At 37.4% G+C, this 22,943-nt stretch overlaps 3 protein-coding genes across 3 annotated transcripts; all 3 read left to right on the plus strand.

Annotated features, from left to right (window-relative positions):
• Positions 1-855: 855 nt before the first annotated feature.
• On the plus strand, positions 856-5,550 carry LOC129276604 (tubulin beta chain-like). The gene is made up of 3 exons (XM_054912991.2): positions 856-1,117; positions 3,730-4,065; positions 4,192-5,550. Exons 1-3 carry the CDS (start codon positions 1,061-1,063, stop codon positions 5,137-5,139), a joined length of 1,341 nt encoding a protein of 446 aa, XP_054768966.1. The 5' UTR covers positions 856-1,060; the 3' UTR covers positions 5,140-5,550.
• Positions 5,551-8,929: 3,379 nt separating this feature from the next.
• Positions 8,930-12,353, plus strand: LOC129276603 (tubulin beta-4B chain-like). Its single transcript, XM_054912989.2, has 3 exons — positions 8,930-9,217; positions 10,026-10,361; positions 11,075-12,353. Exons 1-3 carry the CDS (start codon positions 9,161-9,163, stop codon positions 12,020-12,022), a joined length of 1,341 nt encoding a protein of 446 aa, XP_054768964.2. The 5' UTR covers positions 8,930-9,160; the 3' UTR covers positions 12,023-12,353.
• Positions 12,354-17,048: 4,695 nt separating this feature from the next.
• On the plus strand, positions 17,049-22,943 carry LOC129276602 (tubulin beta chain-like). Its single transcript, XM_054912988.2, has 3 exons — positions 17,049-17,438; positions 20,817-21,152; positions 21,414-22,943. The coding sequence occupies exons 1-3, from the start codon at positions 17,382-17,384 to the stop codon at positions 22,362-22,364; spliced, it is 1,344 nt and encodes a 447-aa protein (XP_054768963.2). The 5' UTR covers positions 17,049-17,381; the 3' UTR covers positions 22,365-22,943.

Here is a 22,943-nt window from a genome sequence, read left to right on the forward strand (position 1 = left end):
TGATGAGGTGGTGATGATGATATCGGCGACGACGATGACAACAATGGTGATGACGATGATGATAATGACAATGAGGATGATGAGGATGATGATGATGATGATAATGATGGTGATGACGATATGATGACGATAATGATGATGACGATAATAATGATGACGATGATGACATTGACGGTGATGACAATAACGTTGATAATGGTGATGGTGACGACGATGGTGATGATGATGACGACGACGATGGTAATGATGATGAAGACGACGACGATGATGATGATGAAGGAGAGGGTTATGGATATGATAATACCAAGGAAGTAGAAAGAGGGGGTGTCGGAGGAAGAGGTTAAGGAGGGAAACTTAGCGGTGATGATGGAGATGGTGGTAAAACCATGGAAGAATGATTCCCCTAATGTTCGGGATGATGATAGGAGTGGTCTAATGATGTTGGTGACAAGGGGAACAATGACCGATATGGAAGGCAGGTCAGTGTTGAAGCATAAATATACCTTAATCATTTTTTCCAGGCTTATAGCAGAATAACTGAAAAAGAAAGGTTTCAATCAAAGAACTGAAGCAAATCATCGAACATTGCAAACGAAACATGATGTACAATCAATCGTGAAAATAAAGCGTTTATCAATTGCTACACTTGCCATGCTCGTGTTGATGAACCCTGGGTCCCGTAACACAAAGGTTAGCGATTGATCGTACGCTTGATTTTTACGACTGATTGTACATTGTAGTCAATGGAATCAATCGTACAAAACTGATGTACGATGATTGCTAAGCTTTGTGTTACGGGCCCCTGGAATCCGTATTGACAAAGTGACCATGTAAAATGAAACATCAAATGCCACTATGTTTATTTTATCACCATGTAAACGAAGATATTTGGCTTATGACATAACCAGGATTTAATGTTTAACCAGATGAAGGAGCAGCCAGCCCAACACAATTCCCGCCCAAATATTGGTTGCTAACGGTCACTTGTCTCATTCATGTTCGAGCATTGCTGGTCTCAAGTTTTGCCGTTTTGCCTTTGTAGACGAGTAAAACCATCATCATGCGTGAGATTGTCCATTTGCAAGCTGGTCAGTGTGGAAACCAAATCGGTTCTAAGGTATGTAAATCAGACAGCCAATATTCGATCAAATTACTGTTTTATTTCCCTTTATATTCCCTCTGGGCAATTCCATATAATAATCTGTACCGTTTCGTATATCCGACACATATTTCTCTCCATTCTTAGTTCACTTCATGGGCTGCTCAAGCCATGATGATTTGAGAGCAACACAAATTTCCATATGAACTAGGAAACCTAGATAATTTATTTTAGGAAGGTGCCAGGGTTTGGACATATTTCAAGGCTGGGATGTCCCCCTTTATCATGAAGTTGAATTCTCAGTTTGTTTGAAAAATAAACTCATAAAACTGATGCTGATTAGATTGTTTTCTTGTCCTACATTGGGTCTGTAAGGTTGTCTCTGAATCATAAATTAACAACAAAAATGAACCTTTAAAACTATATTTTAAATGTCGAGAAATCTTTAAAAATTCCTGAATGTATAGAAAATTATATGGGTCCGTTACATAAAAGTTGCTATTTTGGTAACGATGTCATCCAGTGGTAACCACTATGGTAATAGTGCTCATCAGCCAGTCCAAATCAAGGACTCATTGAAAGTTATCATTGGATGGCAAAGTTACCATAATTGTAAATTTTATGCAACGTTGCCATGGTGGTTCTAAATACGGGACTGAAAAGTGTTTTTTTTGTAAGTGTGTATAAATATAGGCACATCTCAAAAAGTAAGTTCCACTCAATCTGTTAAATAAAAATGATGTTACTTTTCAACTGGAAGGTTTTGAGCAAAAGTTCTTGAGAGCTTTCTACTGATACAGTACCGTTAAGGTTAAACATGCCTTTGAGTCAATCCGCATTTATAAAGGTGAAGTTCACCCTGGAGAAAAGTTTATGGGTGAATGTTTGAGGAAGATCCATTAAAGATTAAAAAAAGTTAATAGAATGTGAAGTTTGGGATTTGTGACGTCATAAACGAGCAGCTGCCCCATATGTCATGTAATATGAAATGCATAAATTTCCATTTTCTAATGGTTAATGATGACTTATTTTTTGTTTTCTTTTTAGAAATGGATGTGAAATGATTTTTCTATTGTTATACTGAAGGTACAGTAAAAACCATTTTGAATTTTCTGAGAAAATGGCATTTCATTGATTTTTTTACCATACCATGTAGGAAAGCTGCTCGCATATGACGTCTCAAATCAAATAATTAAAAAAACTTTTTTATTCATTGATGGACTTTTCTCAAACCTCCGGCATTACTTTTTTATTTTTTTCTGCTATTTTTACAATAAACTTTTTGTCAGGGTAAACTTTCCCTTTAATACAGGATTTTCATGTTTCAAAAGTCACGAAAGTCATTATACGAAATTATTTGTCAATTATATTTCCAAGCAAAAATGTAATTGTAATTAATTAATTGTAATTACTTCATCGATTGATCCAGTCGCAATCTGTTTATGATGACACATATTATGTGTCGTGTTTTGTACTGTATATATAACGTCAATGAAATCTGTTTTTAATGGGAAATTACCAATTTTTCAGGCTTCCTTAATTTCAAATTGATGAATAATATGTCAATATTGTTTTTAAAAAGGTAGAAACGTTTGGTCAGTATAGCCATTGCAACGAAAGCCGCGTGATTTGAAATTCGTGGGTTAGTTATCATCCGCAAGTCATTAGCCAATCATTAACTAAATTATATTGATCTTTAGGATTAAAGTTTGTTGTCATATACAAAAAAAGAGATCTTAGTTCTATAACATCATTAACAATGACCCCACCGCCGCTGCCATGGATAGAAAAGGCTATTTCAATACGTTTCGGAATTTTATTTGAGAACAATATCATCTAGAAATATATAATGCGATGTAAGAACGACGAATTTTGTTAGACATATCACCTCCATAGGGATAACCTTGGAAGAAAATTAAAACGTCCAAAGTCTACACTGTTAGAAAATGTATCCTTAAGATAAAAGAAGTTCCTGAAGCAGAGTCTCGAGAACACCTGTAATCTTACCAGATTGCGTAATCTTACATTATATCATGTAAAATTACAGGAAATTGGTATTTGGTGTATGGAACCTGACAAATTTTCTTAAATAAAACACTCTTTTCCCCTTTTTAAACAGACCTGTTCTGTTAAATTGCAGAAAAAATCCTGTTTTATGAATTTACAGAATGATTCACGTTACTGCTTTCTGCAAAATCTTTTTTCCCCTGTAAAATCAGGTTTTTTTTCTCCAACTCCAATGTTAACATTTAATTCCCCGTGCAAAGGATTGCTAGCGGTGAGGTTCAACTTTACCAAGCCGCTATTGGTAGACCACAACCCTAATATTCAAATTAAAATTCACGTTATTCACTAATGAAAAATACCAAGAATATGTTTTAAAAGTAAGAATACATAATAATTATTTCATCACTAATTTCACGGCGTTCTTTAATTTAGATGTCTATCATCACATCACATCATCAGTCTCCCACTTTTAAGCGGTTGGTTGTGTGTATATTGGAAGGTATGTTGAAAGTAACATGTAGATGCTTTTTGGTTAAAATTTTCCAAGGATAATCATAAGCAACATATATTTCCCATGCTATAGAAATCAATCAAATAGCCATTATTTTTCTATGTTGATTTAGTTCTGGGAGGTAATATCTGATGAACACGGCATAGACCCCACCGGTACCTACCATGGCGACTCCGATCTCCAGCTCGAGCGCATCAACGTCTACTTCAATGAGGCCACCGGAGGAAAGTACGTACCACGAGCCGTGCTCGTCGATCTCGAACCAGGCACCATGGACTCGGTCCGATCAGGTCCGTTCGGTCAGATCTACAGACCAGACAACTTCGTCTTTGGTCAGAGTGGCGCTGGGAACAACTGGGCCAAGGGTCACTACACAGAGGGCGCTGAACTGGTGGATTCAGTTCTTGATGTTGCACGTAAAGAGTCAGAGAGTTGTGACTGCCTTCAGGTGGGTGTATAATTATGTTTAAATGTCATAACAAATACATATGTTTTCAGAAAACTCGTTCTTGATTAAGACACAGAAGGTCATTAAAATCTAACGAATAACTTTTAATTTTCTCCCCATTTACAGGGATTTCAACTTACCCATTCTCTGGGAGGCGGAACAGGATCTGGTATGGGAACTCTTCTGATCAGCAAGATTCGAGAAGAGTACCCGGACCGTGTCATGAACACATTCAGCGTGGTACCATCTCCTAAGGTGTCGGATACTGTTGTTGAACCTTACAACGCAACCCTGTCAGTCCACCAGCTGGTTGAAAACACAGATCAGACTTTTTGCATTGACAATGAAGCTTTGTACGACATCTGCTTCCGTACACTGAAACTGACGACCCCAACCTATGGTGACCTGAATCACCTTGTCTCTGCAACCATGAGTGGCGTCACAACTTGCCTAAGGTTTCCTGGACAGTTGAATGCAGATCTGCGTAAATTATCCGTCAACATGGTACCCTTTCCTCGACTTCATTTCTTTATGCCTGGCTTTACCCCTCTAACAAGCCGCGGTAGCCAGCAGTATCGCGCCCTCACTGTGCCAGAGCTGACTGCTCAGATGTTTGACGCCAAGAACATGATGGCTGCCTGTGATCCTCGTCACGGACGTTACCTGACTGTCGCCGCCATCTTCCGTGGTCGTATGTCCATGAAGGAGGTCGACGAACAGATGCTGAACATCCAGAACAAGAACAGCAGTTACTTCGTCGAATGGATCCCCAACAACGTGAAGATTGCTGTCTGTGACATTCCTCCCCGTGGTTTGAAGATGTCAGCTACCTTCATCGGTAACACCACCGCCATCCAGGAGCTTTTCAAGCGCATGTCTGAGCAGTTCACATCTATGTTCAGACGAAAGGCCTTCCTTCATTGGTATACTGGTGAGGGTATGGATGAGATGGAGTTCACTGAAGCTGAAAGCAACATGAATGACTTGGTGTCCGAGTATCAGCAGTACCAAGATGCAACTGCCGATGAAGAAGGAGAATTTGACGAAGAAGAAGATGAAGAAGAAGAGGCATAGTCAATAAGTCTCAAATCTTTAAGAATTTAAAAAAATTATAATTATCTGGGTATTATATACGAGGGTCAATGCAATCAAATTGATTCTTCTTGTAATCAAACAGAGACTTTTTACAAAATGTATTCATTATCATTGAGTTAATTCTTTTTGAGCGAAGTGATAACGTATAATCACTTGCGTTTACGAATCAAGAAGCCGAGAGGCACGTCTTATCTATATATGTGCTTATTTCTGCATTACAAATGTCTGTAACTGTTCTTGATTTTTTTACAATACTTTTGAACAACTTTACGAACACTGATAAACATTTAATTTCTATACGTACACGAGCATTCGCTACATATAGTGACATTCCGCACACTGACAGCATTACGATTCATGCAGAATAAAATATTTTATTAAATCATTAAATTATTTCAGTAATTGATGTTCAGAGGTTGATTTCATCCGACTATGATGCAATATCATTATGATCTATTGAAGACGACAGATGACAGTGATGATGATGATGATGATAACCATATTGTTGAGGTGGAAGTGATAATGTTCATGTTGATAGTGGTGATGATGATGGAAATAATCTGGGAGCGATGACACAGATTATGATGGTGGTGGCGATGATGATGATGATGGTAGTGATGATAATGTTGATAATGATGTTGATGGTGATGATGATGGTGATTATGATGATGGTGATGATGATGATGATGATACTGATACTGATGAAGTTGATAATAATGGTGATGATGATGATTGTGGAAATGGATAATGGTGACAGCGATAATGCTGGTGAAGATGACGACGAACAAGCTGAAGAAAATGATGATAACAAATAACTGACGAAGTGGATCATGGTGCCTATGATGAGTATTGATAATGGTGATGATAACGATGAGTACGATGATTGGTGATGATAATCATGAGGTGGTATTGATTATGAGAGTGTTGAAGGTGGTAGTGATGATCTTGGTGATGATGACGATGTACATGAAGAAGGAGATAATTGTAAGAATTACGCTGACGAAGAAAGTAGTGGTTATGATGATTTATGATAACGGTAACGACAATGATCGTTGATGGTGATGTTGAAGGTGATGATGATGATGACAATAATGACGAGATGATGCCATGGACCTATCCACGGAGGATTATCTATTGTTATGGGGGGTGCTGTGACAATGCTCAGCACCCCCAGTATCACATAATAATTATCCGTGGACAGGTCCCTGGTTGATGCAGATGATAATGCCCATGTGGTGATGATGGTGGTACTAGTCTGGTAGTAAATACGAAGATTATAATGTCGATGGCGGTGGTGATGATGCTGAAGACAAGAGAGATGATGATGAAATTGCTTTCGAATAAGATGTTGATGGTGACGACAACGATGGTTGATGGTGGTGGCGGTGATGGTGATGAGGACCGTGATGATAATTTATAATAAAGATTGCGATGAAGGAGATGATGATGAAACACTCTGCTAAAGACGATGGATGTGACGTTAATAATTGATGATGATTGTGATGGAGACGGCGTCGATAATTGATGGTGGTGGTGAGTGATGATAGAAGGTATCTATCCCAGGAATATCGAGGCATGGAAGGTTATCACCAGATTACTAAAATATTAAACAGTTGATGTAAGTAAAAAAAAAAACCGGCAGTCATGCTTCATCCCATTAATCCACTCCCCATTCAATGGCACCCCCTTTGTAAGTGAAGTCTACAATAAATGGAATGAGGCAAGAGCAGCGCTAGGATACTCTTATAAGGAACGGGGGCGGGGGGCAAAGATGACATAATTTGTCTTCACTTGGATAGTAAGCGCGTTAGAATGAAGCATACTGTTCTTTTATAATCCTTCTTTCTTTTTTATTTCCTTCTCTCTCTCTCTCTCTCTTCATAGTTGAACATTCGGTTAGACTCAAAGGATCGTTATTGGAATAGTCAAAAGAGAGGTTCATTAATTTGTCCGAACGTCGTTATTCCGGAAACGATTCGTAATTCGATATTCGGAATGTTCGATAGTCCCAAAACGAAATCAGATTCATATAGTGCGTTATATGTTCTAAATTTGGGGATCATCGCGAACACTCGGAATCAGAAATCCTATTTTCTTTTTGGATTAACAAACATCATGGATAGCAAATATTCTTGATAATGATGCAAACGATCGCACTAACTAACACCCCTTCTCATTTTTGAATTTGAACGGACTTCTTGATAGGTCTATGTAATTTGTGTGTTTAGGGAAAAAAACATGACGAGCATTCTAAAGATATGCCACGAATGTTTTGATTAACGAACCCCTTATCGTCCCCGAACTTACCATGTCTATGGACATATTGAGAGGATATGAAATTTGCGTGTTTAGAAATAACGATTGATACCCCTCCAAAATATTATATGGGGCGGCCACTCATCCCCTATCTGTGGCGCCGTTTCAGGGTTGAAAAGATAATAAAGATGCTTTCTGAGTTAACGGGACTATGACAGTGTCAATTAAAATGTTCTGTGTCAATACTGGAATCCAGAACTACTTGATAAGCAGAAAATGTCGAGGATTTAACCTTGGACCACAAAGCTTTGCAAAATAATATTATTTCACGGCATAAGGGACATTTTTAATCTTCGTAATTTCGTGACATTATAAGAAGTTTCGTATCACAAATCAAAAACTTATTTTGCATGATATCATAATTACATTTTTTTGTTATCACAAATAATGAAACTGAAGTTGATGGTAAAATGAAATTGGAATAAATTCATTTTGTACGGTTTTGCCATTGAAGCCAAAAATCTCTAAGTTTGAAATTTGAATTTTTCCCATTGCTCACTATCAGACTATTTTGAGTTGAATTGCTTAAATAGAATAATCACTTAAAATCAAAAGAAATGTTAATGGTTTTGTGATCGACCAAAACTTTTGATCAGCAGCTTCTAAATCAAAAAAGTTTATAAAATTTGACTTGATGAATACATACGGCTCGGAGCTATCATTCTTGATTGCGCAAATGGAATTGTTTATCCACGTTTTATATAATTCAGAACCAATAGCCATGACTTAATAGACGTGTTAATTAAGCTTGTTTACCTATAACGGTTAAAGCTCAGTCACACCAAGTTAGCAGACTCCAGGGTCCCGTCTTACAAAGAGTTATGATTGATCCAATCAACCTCAAATATATGGAAAGCCAGCAACGTAAACGTCGAAAATGTAAGTTTGTTCAAAATATTTTCTTGATATGATGTATATTAATACATTAATTGTTTTCGTGACAAGTATGCTGCTCTTTGTATTTCGGAGGACATTGTGCAAATTTCCTACAGAAAAATTATGACATTGATGGATTTCTATATAGTTGAGGTTGATCAGGGGCCCGTAAAGAGTTACGATTGATCCAATCAATCGCATCTCTATATGGAAATCCATCAGTGCCATAATTTTTTAAAAGGAAATTTGTAAAATGTCCTTTGAAAACACAGGAGAACACACCAAATTGTCATGAAATCGATGAATTTATGAATATACATCATATCTAGAATTTTTTTTAAACAAACATGCATTTTATATATTGACTTTGGCTGGCTTTCCATAGTTGCGATTGATCGGATCAATCGCAACCTTTGTAAGACGGCCCCCAGATCAATCGTAACTCTTTGTAAGACGGGGCCCAGACCGATTAATTGCATATCGTCAGTCAGTTTGGATTAGTTTTCGTTGGTGTAACAGTAACATCATAGTGTCTCTTTTTAGAACATTACAGGTTCCAATCTGTTGGAGCAAAGGTATCTAAAGAAATGACTAACGGTCATTCTGTTTGGTTTATCTCCATGCAAACGAAAGATCATTATCTCTGACGCAACGAATATTTGCTTTTGAATCTCATAACCTTTGAGAAGTTTGAAGCAACCGCCTTTAATAACCGTTGCTAACGGTCACTTGTCTCATTCGTGTTCGAGAATTCTGGGTCTAAAGTTGTGTCGTTCCGCTGTGTAAAAAAGATTTTTAAACCATCGTCATGCGTGAGATTGTACATCTTCAAGCTGGTCAGTGTGGAAACCAAATTGGTGCAAAGGTATGTGGTTGGCCGGGTTTCATTTTCCCCTTCATTTTTGACATTTTTGGAAATAATTGTTCGCCTTCTTTGGTAAGAAAAAAAATCTAGCCAGTATCCTCAGGCAAAAAGCGCTTAATAAATCCAGCCAATATTATTATTATTATCATGACCATTATTATCATTATTATTATTATTATTATCATTTATGTTATTATTATATAATTATTATGGGTAAAATGAATTAAGTTTGTTAATGAAGTGTCCTCCTTAAACTGTTAAAGGGGTTCGTGTTACGAATTAAATCTGCGGCCCATTTCATAAAGGACCTGCAACTGTTGTAACTTTATCATTATGGCAACTACCATGGAAACGTTAATTATGATTGGCTGCTGAGCCCTGTTACCATGGTAGTTGCCGTAATGGCAAAGTTACAACAGTTGCAAGTCTTTTATGAAATGGGCCTCATGTCTGTTAATAGTGATTGTATCGTTTCCTGGTTAAATGATATTGACAGTCGAAACGAAAATCCCGAATATCAATTGCAAAGAATCTAAAACTGAACCTTTTCCTAGCAGTTCGATTCCATTCTCTCTGTTATGATATTCTTTTTTCTTAAACCATTCTTACTTCTTAAACGACTTTAAGTTTACGGAATGAGGCTGTCCCCTTCGGTGAGCTCATTCATGTAAATGTTGTATAGCCGCGCCACTCGCCCTACTCAAATCGATTGTGGATTGGGAGTAAGGACTAAATGAAAGAATTAAGCATCATTTATATGATCATATTGATATACTTATTATCGTATTGTACATTTTTTCAAATTTAGTTCTGGGAGGTGATCTCCGATGAGCACGGAATCGACCCTACCGGTACCTACCATGGCGACTCTGATCTCCAACTCGAACGCATCAATGTCTACTTCAATGAGGCTACAGGCGGAAAGTACGTTCCAAGAGCCGTGCTCGTCGATCTCGAGCCAGGCACCATGGACTCGGTACGGTCAGGTCCCTTTGGTCAGATCTTCAGACCAGACAACTTCATCTTTGGTCAGAGTGGAGCAGGGAACAACTGGGCCAAAGGACATTACACAGAGGGCGCTGAACTGGTTGACTCTGTTCTGGATGTCGCGAGGAAAGAAGCTGAAAGCTGTGACTGTCTTCAGGTTAGTAAAAGATTCCAATAAAGACATTTGGGCGGTGCCAATAGAGAAACGGCCCATAAGAGGAAAATTTACTCGATCAACATTATTTTTTTTTTCTTTCCCCCTGTTTTGGCTTTGCTCCCCTGCCTACGATGCCACCGCCGTGCTAACAGGTATTGATATTTTTGCAACAGGATGATAGTGAACATTATTTTAATTCAAAATAATATATAAAAAATAAATGTTTATATATTTCTCACGCAAAGGCAGTCGTTTAAAATTCTTCATAAACATTTCACCGAAAATGTCCATTGAGTATTTTCCGTTTCAGAAAACTGATTGGCTATCGTACTTCAAGATTTAATACACATAATTCGAAATGTGGACTGAGGTCGGCCCGAAGGCGGTACTATGTGTATATGCTCACTATTTTGATTGCCGGACCGGACTGAGTCCACCTAAAAGGCGGCTTGACCAGTGAGCTAGAAATAGGTATCATAGCGAACAATAGTTATTGCTAACTAACAACAGAAAATGTTGTGAAAAGACAGGCACATGCGTCACTTGAATAGTCGTCATGGATAAAGAATCTCAAAGCAATTTCAGTCTACCTCTGGTGTATGTGTATACACACCAAATTATAGGCTTGAAACGGCTTCAAACCCGACGCATGTGTATCTTGGGCCTAAGACAAAATTTCTCTAACTTTACCTTTATTTTCATTTTGTTCTCAGGGTTTTCAGCTTACCCATTCTCTAGGAGGCGGTACAGGGTCAGGAATGGGAACACTCCTAATCAGCAAGATCCGGGAAGAATACCCAGATCGCATCATGACCACATTCAGCGTGGTGCCATCTCCTAAAGTATCTGACACAGTTGTTGAACCATACAACGCAACGCTATCGGTACATCAGCTGGTAGAAAACACAGATCAAACCTTCTGCATCGATAATGAGGCTCTGTACGATATCTGCTTCCGTACCCTGAAGCTCACCACCCCCACCTATGGCGACCTGAACCACCTTGTCTCTGCAACCATGAGTGGTGTCACCACCTGCCTCAGGTTCCCTGGACAGTTGAACGCAGACTTGAGAAAACTGTCGGTCAATATGGTTCCTTTCCCTCGTCTTCATTTCTTCATGCCTGGTTTTGCTCCTTTGACAAGCCGTGGTAGCCAGCAGTATCGCGCCCTCACAGTTCCGGAGCTGACTGCACAGATGTTCGATGCCAAGAACATGATGGCTGCCTGTGATCCTCGTCACGGACGCTACCTGACAGTTGCTGCCATGTTCCGTGGTCGTATGTCAATGAAGGAGGTTGACGAACAGATGCTCAATGTCCAGAACAAGAACAGCAGCTACTTCGTAGAATGGATCCCTAACAACGTCAAAATCGCTGTCTGTGACATCCCTCCCCGTGGTCTGAAGATGTCCGGCACTTTCATTGGCAACAGCACCGCCATTCAGGAACTTTTCAAGCGCATCTCTGAGCAATTCACATCTATGTTCAGACGAAAGGCCTTCCTTCATTGGTACACTGGTGAAGGTATGGACGAGATGGAGTTCACTGAAGCTGAGAGCAACATGAACGACTTGGTGTCTGAGTACCAGCAGTACCAAGACGCCACCGCAGAAGAAGAGGGCGAGTTTGAAGAAGAAGAAGAGGAAGAGGAAGAACCATAAATTTATTAGAAGTCCTTATATGTTATATTATATCACCCCATCTTTATACATCTCATATTTTATGTCCATAATACCTACTACAAATATTTCTGAGTACTTATTTCACAAGCAATTTTAATTGAATGTTGTACACCTCATGTTTACAGTAGACGATATTTTAAAAATTAATGAACATGCCTAAAAGGTTTGATCTCGTCACCCTTCTGTTTCAGAAATAGACAATGTAGTCAGGATTGCACTGCATTTGAAATGAATCCAATTAACATAAAATATAACCTTGTTGATTACCAAGATCTCTCCTCAATACAACTGTGATTGAGAATAAGCTAAACGCGAGTATGTTTTCGTCTGTTCAAAACATAAATGCTGGATTGCAGAATAGTTTTCGGTTGATGTAATGCAACATTGACGTAGAAATAACCCGCCATGGTTCCATACGCAGCATTGGCGATCCCTGAAAGAGAGGGGGATGGGGGGGGGGCGTGTTTCCCTTCGATTTCGAAATTTGTACTGGAGACTATGAGAGAGGGTCACCTCCCCCCCATGGACCAGACATTTTACGAAATCACCGGCTATGACAAGCAGTGTAGTCAAAAGACTTAATCAAGGGAATAATGTGAGTGTGTGAGTGCGTAGATGGGTGGGAATGTGTGAGGGTGTGTATGTGTTGGCGTATGGGTGAGGGTGTGTGTGTGAGAGTTTGTTCAGATAATACAAGGAAGGTGTGAATGTATGTGTGGGTGTCAAGTGTGAGAGTGTGGGTGTGCGCGTGGAAGTGTGAGTGAGTGAGGATGGAAGAGTGTGGACAAAACGACGACGACGATGATGATGATGAAGAAGAAGATGGAAGATCTTTTTGTTGATGATAATTATGATATCTCTATGAGATATAAGTCCTCCTAGAATTTAAAGTGCCTTCATTGATACACGGAGCAAAATCAAACGAAAATGAACAAGTAGATTCCGCAAATGACAGAACCGGAAAACAAAACAGAACGTTTTATTGTGTAAAGATGAATGAAGTGATGGGAATGACAAGTGACGGTGTACTAGTCGCGGTCTTTCCAGGATTGAACTCTAGATATTTTACTTGTAAGCTGGGCTATATTTAAAGTAAATCCAAAAATTGTAGTGCTTACTCCATAAGAATCCATAAGACAACGCTACCCCCAAATTCTAAGTTCTCTCACAAATCCCAAAACAAATCTTTAATTGGCAACATAATCAACAAGGAACATGACACAGGCCGGTAAAGGACTTGCTGAGCTGATTTAGATCTATCTCGAAGAATTTTTATTTCAAACAGCGCCCTCTTGTTCCTCACCAGATGAAAAAAAGCTATTTACCAGTCCCACCATGGCTATGATATAAGTCATAGTCTAGCCCGCTAACAAGTTGATTGGAATTATAAGGAGGGGGGGGGGGGGGGGACAACATGCACAACATTTGAAACTACGTCACACACTCAATATTTCTTTTGTAATATGACTGTAATATGAAAATGTTTCTATCTTTATCCTGCGTTGTAATTATTTGACTGCTCCCTTCATTTTGGGAATCATAACTATTGTAAATAATTATGGATCATTTAAAAGTAACTTCATCGTAAAAATAAAACTACAAATGAGGGATTTTGTATATCGTATGATCTACAAGGGAAAAAGTGGGTGTGATGTCATCAACTTGCCAATTTGCCTATCATCTGCGATGTTTATATAACTATTCTTTGAAATTAAGCAAAACTTGGAAAATTACATATCTTTCTCATCATAGTACACGTGATTTTTGATGAGATTTTCAGTGCTCCACTTGTTTGATTCTACTCTATTAATTTGAATAAGCTTTCTGCTTGGTGTGCTTGACCTTGAACAATTCACATTTATTTCCTTTATTTTTCTTAACGTTCAGATGGCTCTTATAACGTCCGATAGGATTCTTAAATATTTTTATTCTTTCAAGGATGGACATTTCAAAGCATATAGAATCCAAGCACGGTAACAGAATATAACTCATCATGTTGACAGTATGCATGAAACATTTGACTTATACATGTAGTAACTTCCCAACTATCTGCCTTCGTATCTTTATAACTACAAAACAATAAAACAAACTGATTAACCAGCAAATGAATAAAAAAAAATGAGAAATGAATAGCTGAATGATATAAGCAATTAAACGAAATTAAAGAATATATATTATAATTTGAAACTAACCATGATTTTCATATTGATATAAACTTGATATTCAAATTTCTGTGGGTGATTAACTATACAGAAAAAGAGGTACACAGTAAGAAATTTTTGAACCCTAAATGAAACACTTGTACCAACCTTTAGGGATGTAGTCTTGCACCCTAAGTGGAAAAAGGTGCAAATATGCACATTTTTATCATTATCTGCACCATTAAATGCTCGTTTGCATCCTAAAAGGTGCAAATTTGAACCTTTTAAGGTGTATAAAATACTTGACATGAAAAATGTTCAAATTTGAATCCTTGATACACGGTTCATTATTTTCTGCACCTTATAGGATGCTTAATATAGCATTGCACCCTTAAAGGTGCACAAATGAGCAAAACTGCACCCATTAGCATCCCTTGGGGTGCTGTTATTGTACCAACCCTGAGGGTTCAAATTTTAACCCTTATTTTTTAGTGTGTATATCACGCATTTAGCATGTTTAGTGACATGCACCTGTCCATCAAATAAAGCAGCTAGATATATATTCATGGTGGGGAAATATCAGGAGCTTGATATAACAATTTGATTCAGGAAGAAAAAAATAAATTTTCTGTGCTTTATATTGAACAAGCAAGGCATATATATATATACATGTATGTATATGAGGCGGTTGTAACATGAAGATAAAGTAGATCTAGGGTTGTTCCTCGTAGGAATTATTTTTGTTTGGCCGATAAGTTTTCCGTTCCTATGAGACGATAATCAATAAATTTTCACGTTTTGTAATCATGCCAACGAAAAAAAATAAACAAACATCATTAAACACAAACAAATAAACAAACAAGTAGTTTCTAGGCAATGATTCTAAGTCATTCTAACGATCCATCATGATGCATCAGTGAAGAACTGAAGGAAAATCTCAGTAACCCTATTGTCATGATTACAAGACGTATTGTTAAAAATCAGTAAGGACGTCTTGAAACCTTTTTAAATGATTTGTGATATTCTGTCCTTGCAGGATATTTTGACCCCTTAAATTAAAGTTGAACCGCTGTGAACTGAAATACAGTGCAATGTGAAGTTTCATCCAATTTGAGCAATAGTTGGGCTGCGTTTCATTAGATAACAGATAAACAATTTCTACTACAAATTTACTATAACGCCAATAGGATTTCAGTACTTTTAACTGTAGTACAAATTCGTTATTGTAACAAGTTTGATGAAACGGGCCCAGAATTTACCCATGATTGACATGCAAAGAATTTGGCCAAAACTCTTGTCTTCTTCATAGTTCAGGTTTATTTGCTTAATAAGGTAAAGTTCAAAAATATGCAGATAGATAAACAACATTATCATACCTACAGAATATTGACAAACCTTTCATTATGTGATATTTCGGATCTAGAAACAAACATTGATACCCTTCCAAATATCATGTCTGTAAATATCTAGGACTAAATTACTAACGATACTTATTCTTGTGTTGCGTCAAGCTATTAATCTGTTACCTTGTTATAATGGAGTCCTCGTCGGCCATTCAACACGGTCACTGTAGCGAGGAACAGTTTCATTGGTCGAAGTTCATTCAGATGTGACCAATGATATCCATGGAAATAAACCAAATAAAGCAAGTGGAATCATCATTTGAAAACGGTCACTCAACTTGAGAAGAACAGGGACAGTCTAAAAAGTTCAAACCGCACTCTAAAAAATATTGGGTAAAAATGCTCCATGATGGTTAGTATGTGTCCAACCAACATTTTACTCGGCCTCCTTTATGAATAAAATGGAGGAGAATGATCAGCTTCCCTGACAAAATTAATGTTAGTCTGCAGATCTAATTCTTTCATGATTATTAATTTTTTTCACGCTTTTCTATAACTTTTAAATTGTATAGAATCAACATGAATCGATATGGTCTATAACTTTCGTCTTTTTGTCGTCGCCAATAGTGTTATTTCTTTTCCGGGCTTCTTCTCAACTTTCGACTTTCATCGACTTTGTCTGAAGTAGAACCGCAAGCATACTAAAACAAGAAGTTTATTGATTAATGAGCACATAACTTCAGAACCTTTTGCAAAACAAATAAAAAAGTTTTTCCAATTCGTTTAATGCCAATTTTTCCAATTGCCAACTCGTCTACTATCATTGGTCTACCATCGGTTCGTCCACTATCCACGGGTCTAATTACCAATACGTCCAGTAACCATTTCGTCTAATAACCAGTTGGTCCAATAGCCATTTAGTCCATATACCATTTGGTCGATCTAATTGGGCTAGTGTTAATTGGGCGAAATGAATGAAAATAAATGGATATTAGACCACTGGTTATGAGACGAAGTGGTCATAGACGAACTGGAGATTATATAGACAAAGTGATGATTGGACCAAATGGTTGTTAGATGAACTTGACGGACGGAATGGCTTCAGACTAAATGAAAGTAGACCATGTGGTGAGTGGACGAGTTGGCAGTAGACGAATTGGCAATTACCTAAAGTAATATGGGCCTAATTAGAGAGTGGGGCTCGGGAATATATATTTTTCTGCTGCTTCCATGAGTCTATGAGTTTTTTTTTATAAAAAAAGAAAAAGAAAAAGAACACTCTTCTTGGAAGCTGGGTAAACAATTGAAATTATTTTGCAATGATCATTTAACTTTATTTACCTCGAATTGGAACAATCATTTTGAGCAACTCAAGAAGGTACATATTGAATATCGACCAAAACAAAAATGTACATGTGTACAACAAATCTCGAAAACTAATATATATATCTTTTGTGTATCTGTTTATATGCTTTATGTATAAACTTAAATTATATAAACAGATACACACAAGATTGAAAAGGGAAAAGAAAGTAGATGAATATAGCACTTTCTAGACCGTCCCTAACGGTCATCTCGCGCATTTGCATACTGTCCGTATTAATGCGGATATAAGAAATAACAATAATGAAAAAAGAGAAAAATGCGGGCGTGCCTTTTGAAATCTCTGTAACGGCAGTGCGGTTGCACAGCACACCCAGAATAAAATTACTTTCGCGCTAGTACATAAATTACTTCAAGACTTCCATCGTGCCATTTCCTGCTTCATTTTAGACCAAGGTGTGCGCAAACGTACACCACTCTGCATTGTGAATTGTTTTAGATTTGGTGTTTTACTGCAATATTAGTATCAATATGCGTGAGATTGTACATCTACAAGCTGGCCAGTGCGGCAACCAGATCGGAGCTAAGGTAAGTGTATTATTTTGAGTTATATTCATATTCTATTCTGATATTCTTCTATGTATGCGGAGGGGTTTTTTTCTGCACATACACACACATAGAATTTGTGTGGCTTCCAATGTGTCTGGCTGTGATTCACACACAGACACACTCGCGTACATATGAGTCACAGGTTCCAAATCGGGGCGTTGTCTGCCTTTCGTCAAAGCTCAGCAAGTATGCGCGAGTTGCGAAAAAAGCGGGAAATTAGAAAAGAAGTCTTTGTTCGCGAGGATCGTGGAGCTATAGTATTATTATTGCAAGGATATACTCTACTCCCTTATAACGTGTTTCCAGTCAGAAATTAACTATCTAAGACTCCTATGAATAATTTCACTAGACAGTAAAGATATATTGTTAAGGAATTTAATGTTGGAATTTTGAAATGCCTTTGTCGATCAGTAAAGGCCTGAATTTAATAGGCCTATATATTTTAATACAAGGATTGAAGGAACAATTTAGCATGAAAAGTATAATTTCTCTGGTTGGTGTTAAATCTTTAAGTTTAATCATGTTTGATGACTCGTAATGTATCATTTGCCATTTTGCCCTATATTAAGAGAATAGAGGGAGAGAAAAGGTAGAACAAATCAAGCTAACTTTTTTTTGTTATTAAATAGCCTAGTCACTAAAAAAAAAAATCTGGATTCTGTCAATATGAGAAATGGAAATTTAAAGTAAATGTTCCATGTAGATTATCCCTCTTGAAAATAACTCATCCATGTCTCTTCACAGATCAATTAAACGATCGAAGAAGAGGGAGGAGATTTAACAGATTTAACAAATAGAAAAAGGATATAGAGAAGGATGACGTCATTACACGCTTATATTATTGCGTATTCATGAGTAAAGAACTTTTTCACCGAAATAACGCAAAATATTTGAATTGTCATAACCTCGTTCCTTGGCTTGAATTTTGAAATTGAATCGCATCCTCGTCCATTTTTTTAAATGAAACTTTTATTGTTTGTCTGATTACTCTGTTTAAATCATGTGTTTTAGATCGGGATACATCTTTTAAAGGTCAAGTCCTCCATAGAAAAATGTTGATTTGAATCAATGGAGGAAATCAAACAATCACAATGCTGAAAATTTCATCAAAATCGGATGTAAAATAAGAAAGTTATGACATTTTGAAGTTTCACTTATTTTTCACGAAATATATGCACAATGTAGTCACATGCAAAATGAGAATCGACGATGATGTCCCTCACTATTTCTTTTTTTTTATTGTTTGAATTACACATTTCATTTTTTACAGATTTGACAATAAGGACCGACTTGACTGAACCATGAATTGTTAAACAATGGTTATTCCACATGTTCAGGGAAAAAAAGAAACTGTATCTCGGGACAATGAGGAGAAAATTAGGATATTTCATATAATAAAATACAAAAGAAATAGTGAGTGAGTGATGTCATCAGTTCCCTCATTTGCATACCGACCGGCATGCGCATATCTTTGTTTTGTGAAAGTAAGCGAAACTTTGAAATGTCATAACTTTCTTATTTTACATCCAATTTTGATGAAATTTTCAGTGTTTTGCGAGTTGGATTTTTCTCTTTTTATTCAAATCAACTTTTTGTCGGGGTGGACTTGTCCTTTAAAGGCACGTCCACCAAAACAAACTGCAGATGAATAAAAAGATAAATCGAACAAGCTAAACGCTGAAATTTCATTCAAATCGGATTAACTATATAAAAAAAACCCTGAAATTTTTATGTTTTGCATAATAAAAAAAACCCCAAAGCAGTAGGGTTATGCACATCGCGGTCGGTAGCAAAACGATGACGTCACCCACTCACTATTTCTTTTCCATTTTATTGTATGAAAATGAAATTTGAAATTATATTTGATTCCTCTCTGAAAATGTGGAATTGCTATTGTCGTTGAATATTGTGATTCGATAAAGTGTTTCCTTATTGTCAAATCACAATATTGAAATATTGTATAATCATACAATAAAATTCAAAATCAAGAGTGAGTTGCATCATCGACTCATTATTTTATTTGTACACAACTGTGTTGTCACTTTTGTGGATGACTGCTTTGTGGAATCCTGAGAAATTCTTGTGAATGTGTTGACTCTCTAATTTTACATCTGATTTTAATGAAATTTTCAGCATTACGCTTGTTTGAATTTTCAACTTTTATTCAAATCTTTTCAAGTTTTTGCTTTGTTACATATCCCCTTATTTTTAAAGTTCACTGTAACAGATGATAGAGCGACAAATATAGATGCTTATAGCAATATACCCAGACATTATTATTTGATATTAAACATTAAAATTAAAATGCTTGTGTACTCACACACCCGCCCATAAGAAGTCAGGCATACATTAATAGGCCTACATGGAGTGTTATCCTTATCAAATGATAAAAATATGATGGAAATTCAGAACGTTTGAACTCTTATTATTGTGATAATTAGAATTGTGAGGTGACATGGCATTAGCCTTTTAGGCCTACCCCGTGTAGGAGGCTATAACCTTTGCTAATTTATCGTTTGAAATTGTATACAAGTTTAAAGGACAAGTCCACCCCAACAAAAAGTTAATTTGAATAAAAAGAGAAAATACCAACAAGCATAACACTGAAAAGTTCATCAAAATCGGATGTGAAATAAGAAAGTTATAACATTTCAAAGTTTCGCTTAATTTCACAAACCAGTTATATGCACATCCTGGTTGGTATGCAAATGAGGGAACTGATGACGTCATCCACTCACTATTACTTTTGTATTTTATTACATGAAATATGAAACATTCTTATTCTCTCCCCATTGTCCTGTGAAACAAAGTTTTATTCCTCTCTGAACCTGTGTTATTACCATTGTTTCAACATTTTATGTTTCAGTCAATTTGGTCCTTTTTGTCAAATCTCAAAAAATTGAAATACTGTATGATTCAAACAATAAAAAACGAGGAATAGTGAGTGATGGACATAATCGACTCCCTCATTTGCATGTGACTAGATTTTTTGTTTTTTGTTTTTTGTGAAAAATAAGCGAAACTTTGAAATGTCATTACTTTCTTATTTTACCTCCGATTTTGATGAACTTTTCAGGGTTATTCTTGTTTAATTTTTCTCTATTCATTCAAATCTATATTTTTCTGGGATGGACTTGACCTTTAAGATCGAACTTCAACTTTCCAAACCCACTTATAACAATTACACTCTGTATAGCCTTCATCAAGGAATAATAGACTCTTATGAGTATACTTCACCTTGAAAATGACTGCCATTACTGTTAACTTGTTGCTGATAAGTAAATATGTTCTTGTCACCCCTTTCCTTATGAATGATAAAGGCAAGTTCATTTGTATTCTTACATCTTTATTATGTAGTTCTGGGAGGTGATCTCTGATGAACACGGCATCGACCCTACCGGTACCTACCATGGTGATTCCGATCTCCAGCTCGAGCGTGTCAACGTCTACTACAATGAGGCTACCGGTGGAAAGTACGTACCAAGGGCCGTACTCGTCGACCTCGAGCCAGGCACCATGGACTCGGTCCGATCAGGTCCATTCGGTCAGATCTTCAGACCAGATAACTTCGTCTTTGGTCAGAGTGGAGCAGGGAACAACTGGGCTAAGGGACATTACACAGAGGGCGCTGAACTGGTTGATTCGGTCTTAGACGTCGTGAGGAAAGAGGCTGAAAGCTGTGATTGTCTACAGGTACGAAAACATTTTCATCCTAGTATTAATCGTCGAAACTCGTAGAAATACAGTCATCTGTAATATTAATAAACATATATGCTGTTTGAAAGGTATTTGTACATTTAGAATAGAAATTAGAAAATGAAAGCATACCTAAGGCTATTGTATTAAACTTTTAAAGAGAAAACTAGGGGATGCTTGGTTTTTTTGTAGGTTACTGAACTTACTGATTTTATTCTAGTTGCACTATTCACGTTCTTTTACTTTGTTATTTTTCAGGGATTCCAACTGACCCATTCGCTTGGTGGAGGCACTGGTTCTGGCATGGGAACCCTTCTGATCAGCAAGATCCGTGAGGAATACCCAGACCGCATCATGAACACATTCAGCGTGGTACCATCTCCTAAGGTGTCAGATACTGTTGTAGAACCATACAATGCTACTCTCTCAGTTCATCAGCTAGTAGAAAACACAGATGAATCTTTCTGCATTGACAATGAAGCTCTGTATGACATTTGTTTCCGTACCCTTAAGCTCACCACACCCACCTATGGTGACCTGAATCACCTTGTCTCTGCAACCATGAGTGGTGTAACGACTTGCCTCAGATTCCCTGGACAGTTGAATGCAGATCTCCGTAAGCTAGCAGTCAACATGGTTCCCTTTCCTCGTCTCCACTTCTTCATGCCTGGCTTTGCACCTCTGACAAGCCGTGGTAGCCAGCAGTATCGCGCACTCACAGTTCCTGAACTGACCCAACAGATGTTCGATGCCAAGAACATGATGGCTGCCTGTGATCCTCGTCACGGACGCTACCTGACTGTTGCTGCCATCTTCCGTGGTCGTATGTCCATGAAGGAGGTTGACGAACAGATGCTCAACGTACAGAACAAGAACAGCAGTTACTTCGTAGAATGGATCCCCAACAACGTCAAGACCGCTGTCTGTGACATCCCTCCAAGAGGACTGAAGATGTCTGCCACCTTCATCGGCAACAGCACCGCCATCCAGGAGCTTTTCAAGCGTATATCTGAGCAGTTCACCGCTATGTTCAGACGAAAGGCCTTCCTTCATTGGTACACTGGTGAGGGTATGGATGAGATGGAATTCACTGAGGCTGAGAGCAACATGAATGACTTGGTGTCCGAGTATCAGCAGTACCAGGACGCCACGGCTGAAGAAGAGGGCGAGTTTGAGGAGGAGGAAGAAGATGATCTGGAAGCTGCATAGGCAATTATCCTCAAATCACTGTGATATAACTGTTAATGGAACAATACACCAATTCAAATAATTAAAGGGGAACAATACCACGGCAAACTGAATTAATTTAAGTCTATCTTCACTAATACTACCCTTATGCTGTATCAATCATGAACACGTATGGAGAACAAACATAAAAACAACAAATTTAAACCCCAAGACACCGCTCTTGCCTTAAAATCTATTTCACATTTTCTGCATGTGTATTGTCGAATGGTTCTCATCCAATACAGAACTATGACATCCACACTCGAATTGTAACAAAACAAAAGGCATTGTTCATCCATCCTTTCATGAAGGATCACGTCATCTCTTTAGATGAAGCAATACTATTACTAAACCTCACAAAACAACTCAGCATGAGCACAAAACTTTGCAATTATTCTTGAAGTAAACAGTAATGTAGAACGCTGAAGAGCTTTACTCTCATATTGTTTTCACTGAATTTGCAATATGTTTAAATATATAAAAAATTGTATGAAAAGTACTAATTATTATAATTTTATAGCAAATGGTGCGATCAACGACAAATAAATCCAAAACCCTTAA

The sequence above is a fragment of the Lytechinus pictus genome, chromosome 14 (assembly GCF_037042905.1).
Source record: "Lytechinus pictus isolate F3 Inbred chromosome 14, Lp3.0, whole genome shotgun sequence".
In the NCBI taxonomy this organism is placed as follows: Eukaryota; Metazoa; Echinodermata; class Echinoidea; order Temnopleuroida; family Toxopneustidae; genus Lytechinus; species Lytechinus pictus.

Coding starts and splice junctions, on each gene's coding strand:
- LOC129276603 (XM_054912989.2), top strand. CDS start 9,161: ATGCGTGAGATTGTACATCTTCAAGCTGGTCAGTGTGGAAACCAAATT. Junction 9,218..10,025: donor GAAACCAAATTGGTGCAAAG/GTATGTGGTTGG, acceptor TTTCAAATTTAG/TTCTGGGAGGTGATCTCCGA. Junction 10,362..11,074: donor AAAGCTGTGACTGTCTTCAG/GTTAGTAAAAGA, acceptor TTTTGTTCTCAG/GGTTTTCAGCTTACCCATTC.
- LOC129276602 (XM_054912988.2), top strand. CDS start 17,382: ATGCGTGAGATTGTACATCTACAAGCTGGCCAGTGCGGCAACCAGATC. Junction 17,439..20,816: donor GCAACCAGATCGGAGCTAAG/GTAAGTGTATTA, acceptor TTTATTATGTAG/TTCTGGGAGGTGATCTCTGA. Junction 21,153..21,413: donor AAAGCTGTGATTGTCTACAG/GTACGAAAACAT, acceptor GTTATTTTTCAG/GGATTCCAACTGACCCATTC.
- LOC129276604 (XM_054912991.2), top strand. CDS start 1,061: ATGCGTGAGATTGTCCATTTGCAAGCTGGTCAGTGTGGAAACCAAATC. Junction 1,118..3,729: donor GAAACCAAATCGGTTCTAAG/GTATGTAAATCA, acceptor ATGTTGATTTAG/TTCTGGGAGGTAATATCTGA. Junction 4,066..4,191: donor AGAGTTGTGACTGCCTTCAG/GTGGGTGTATAA, acceptor CCCCATTTACAG/GGATTTCAACTTACCCATTC.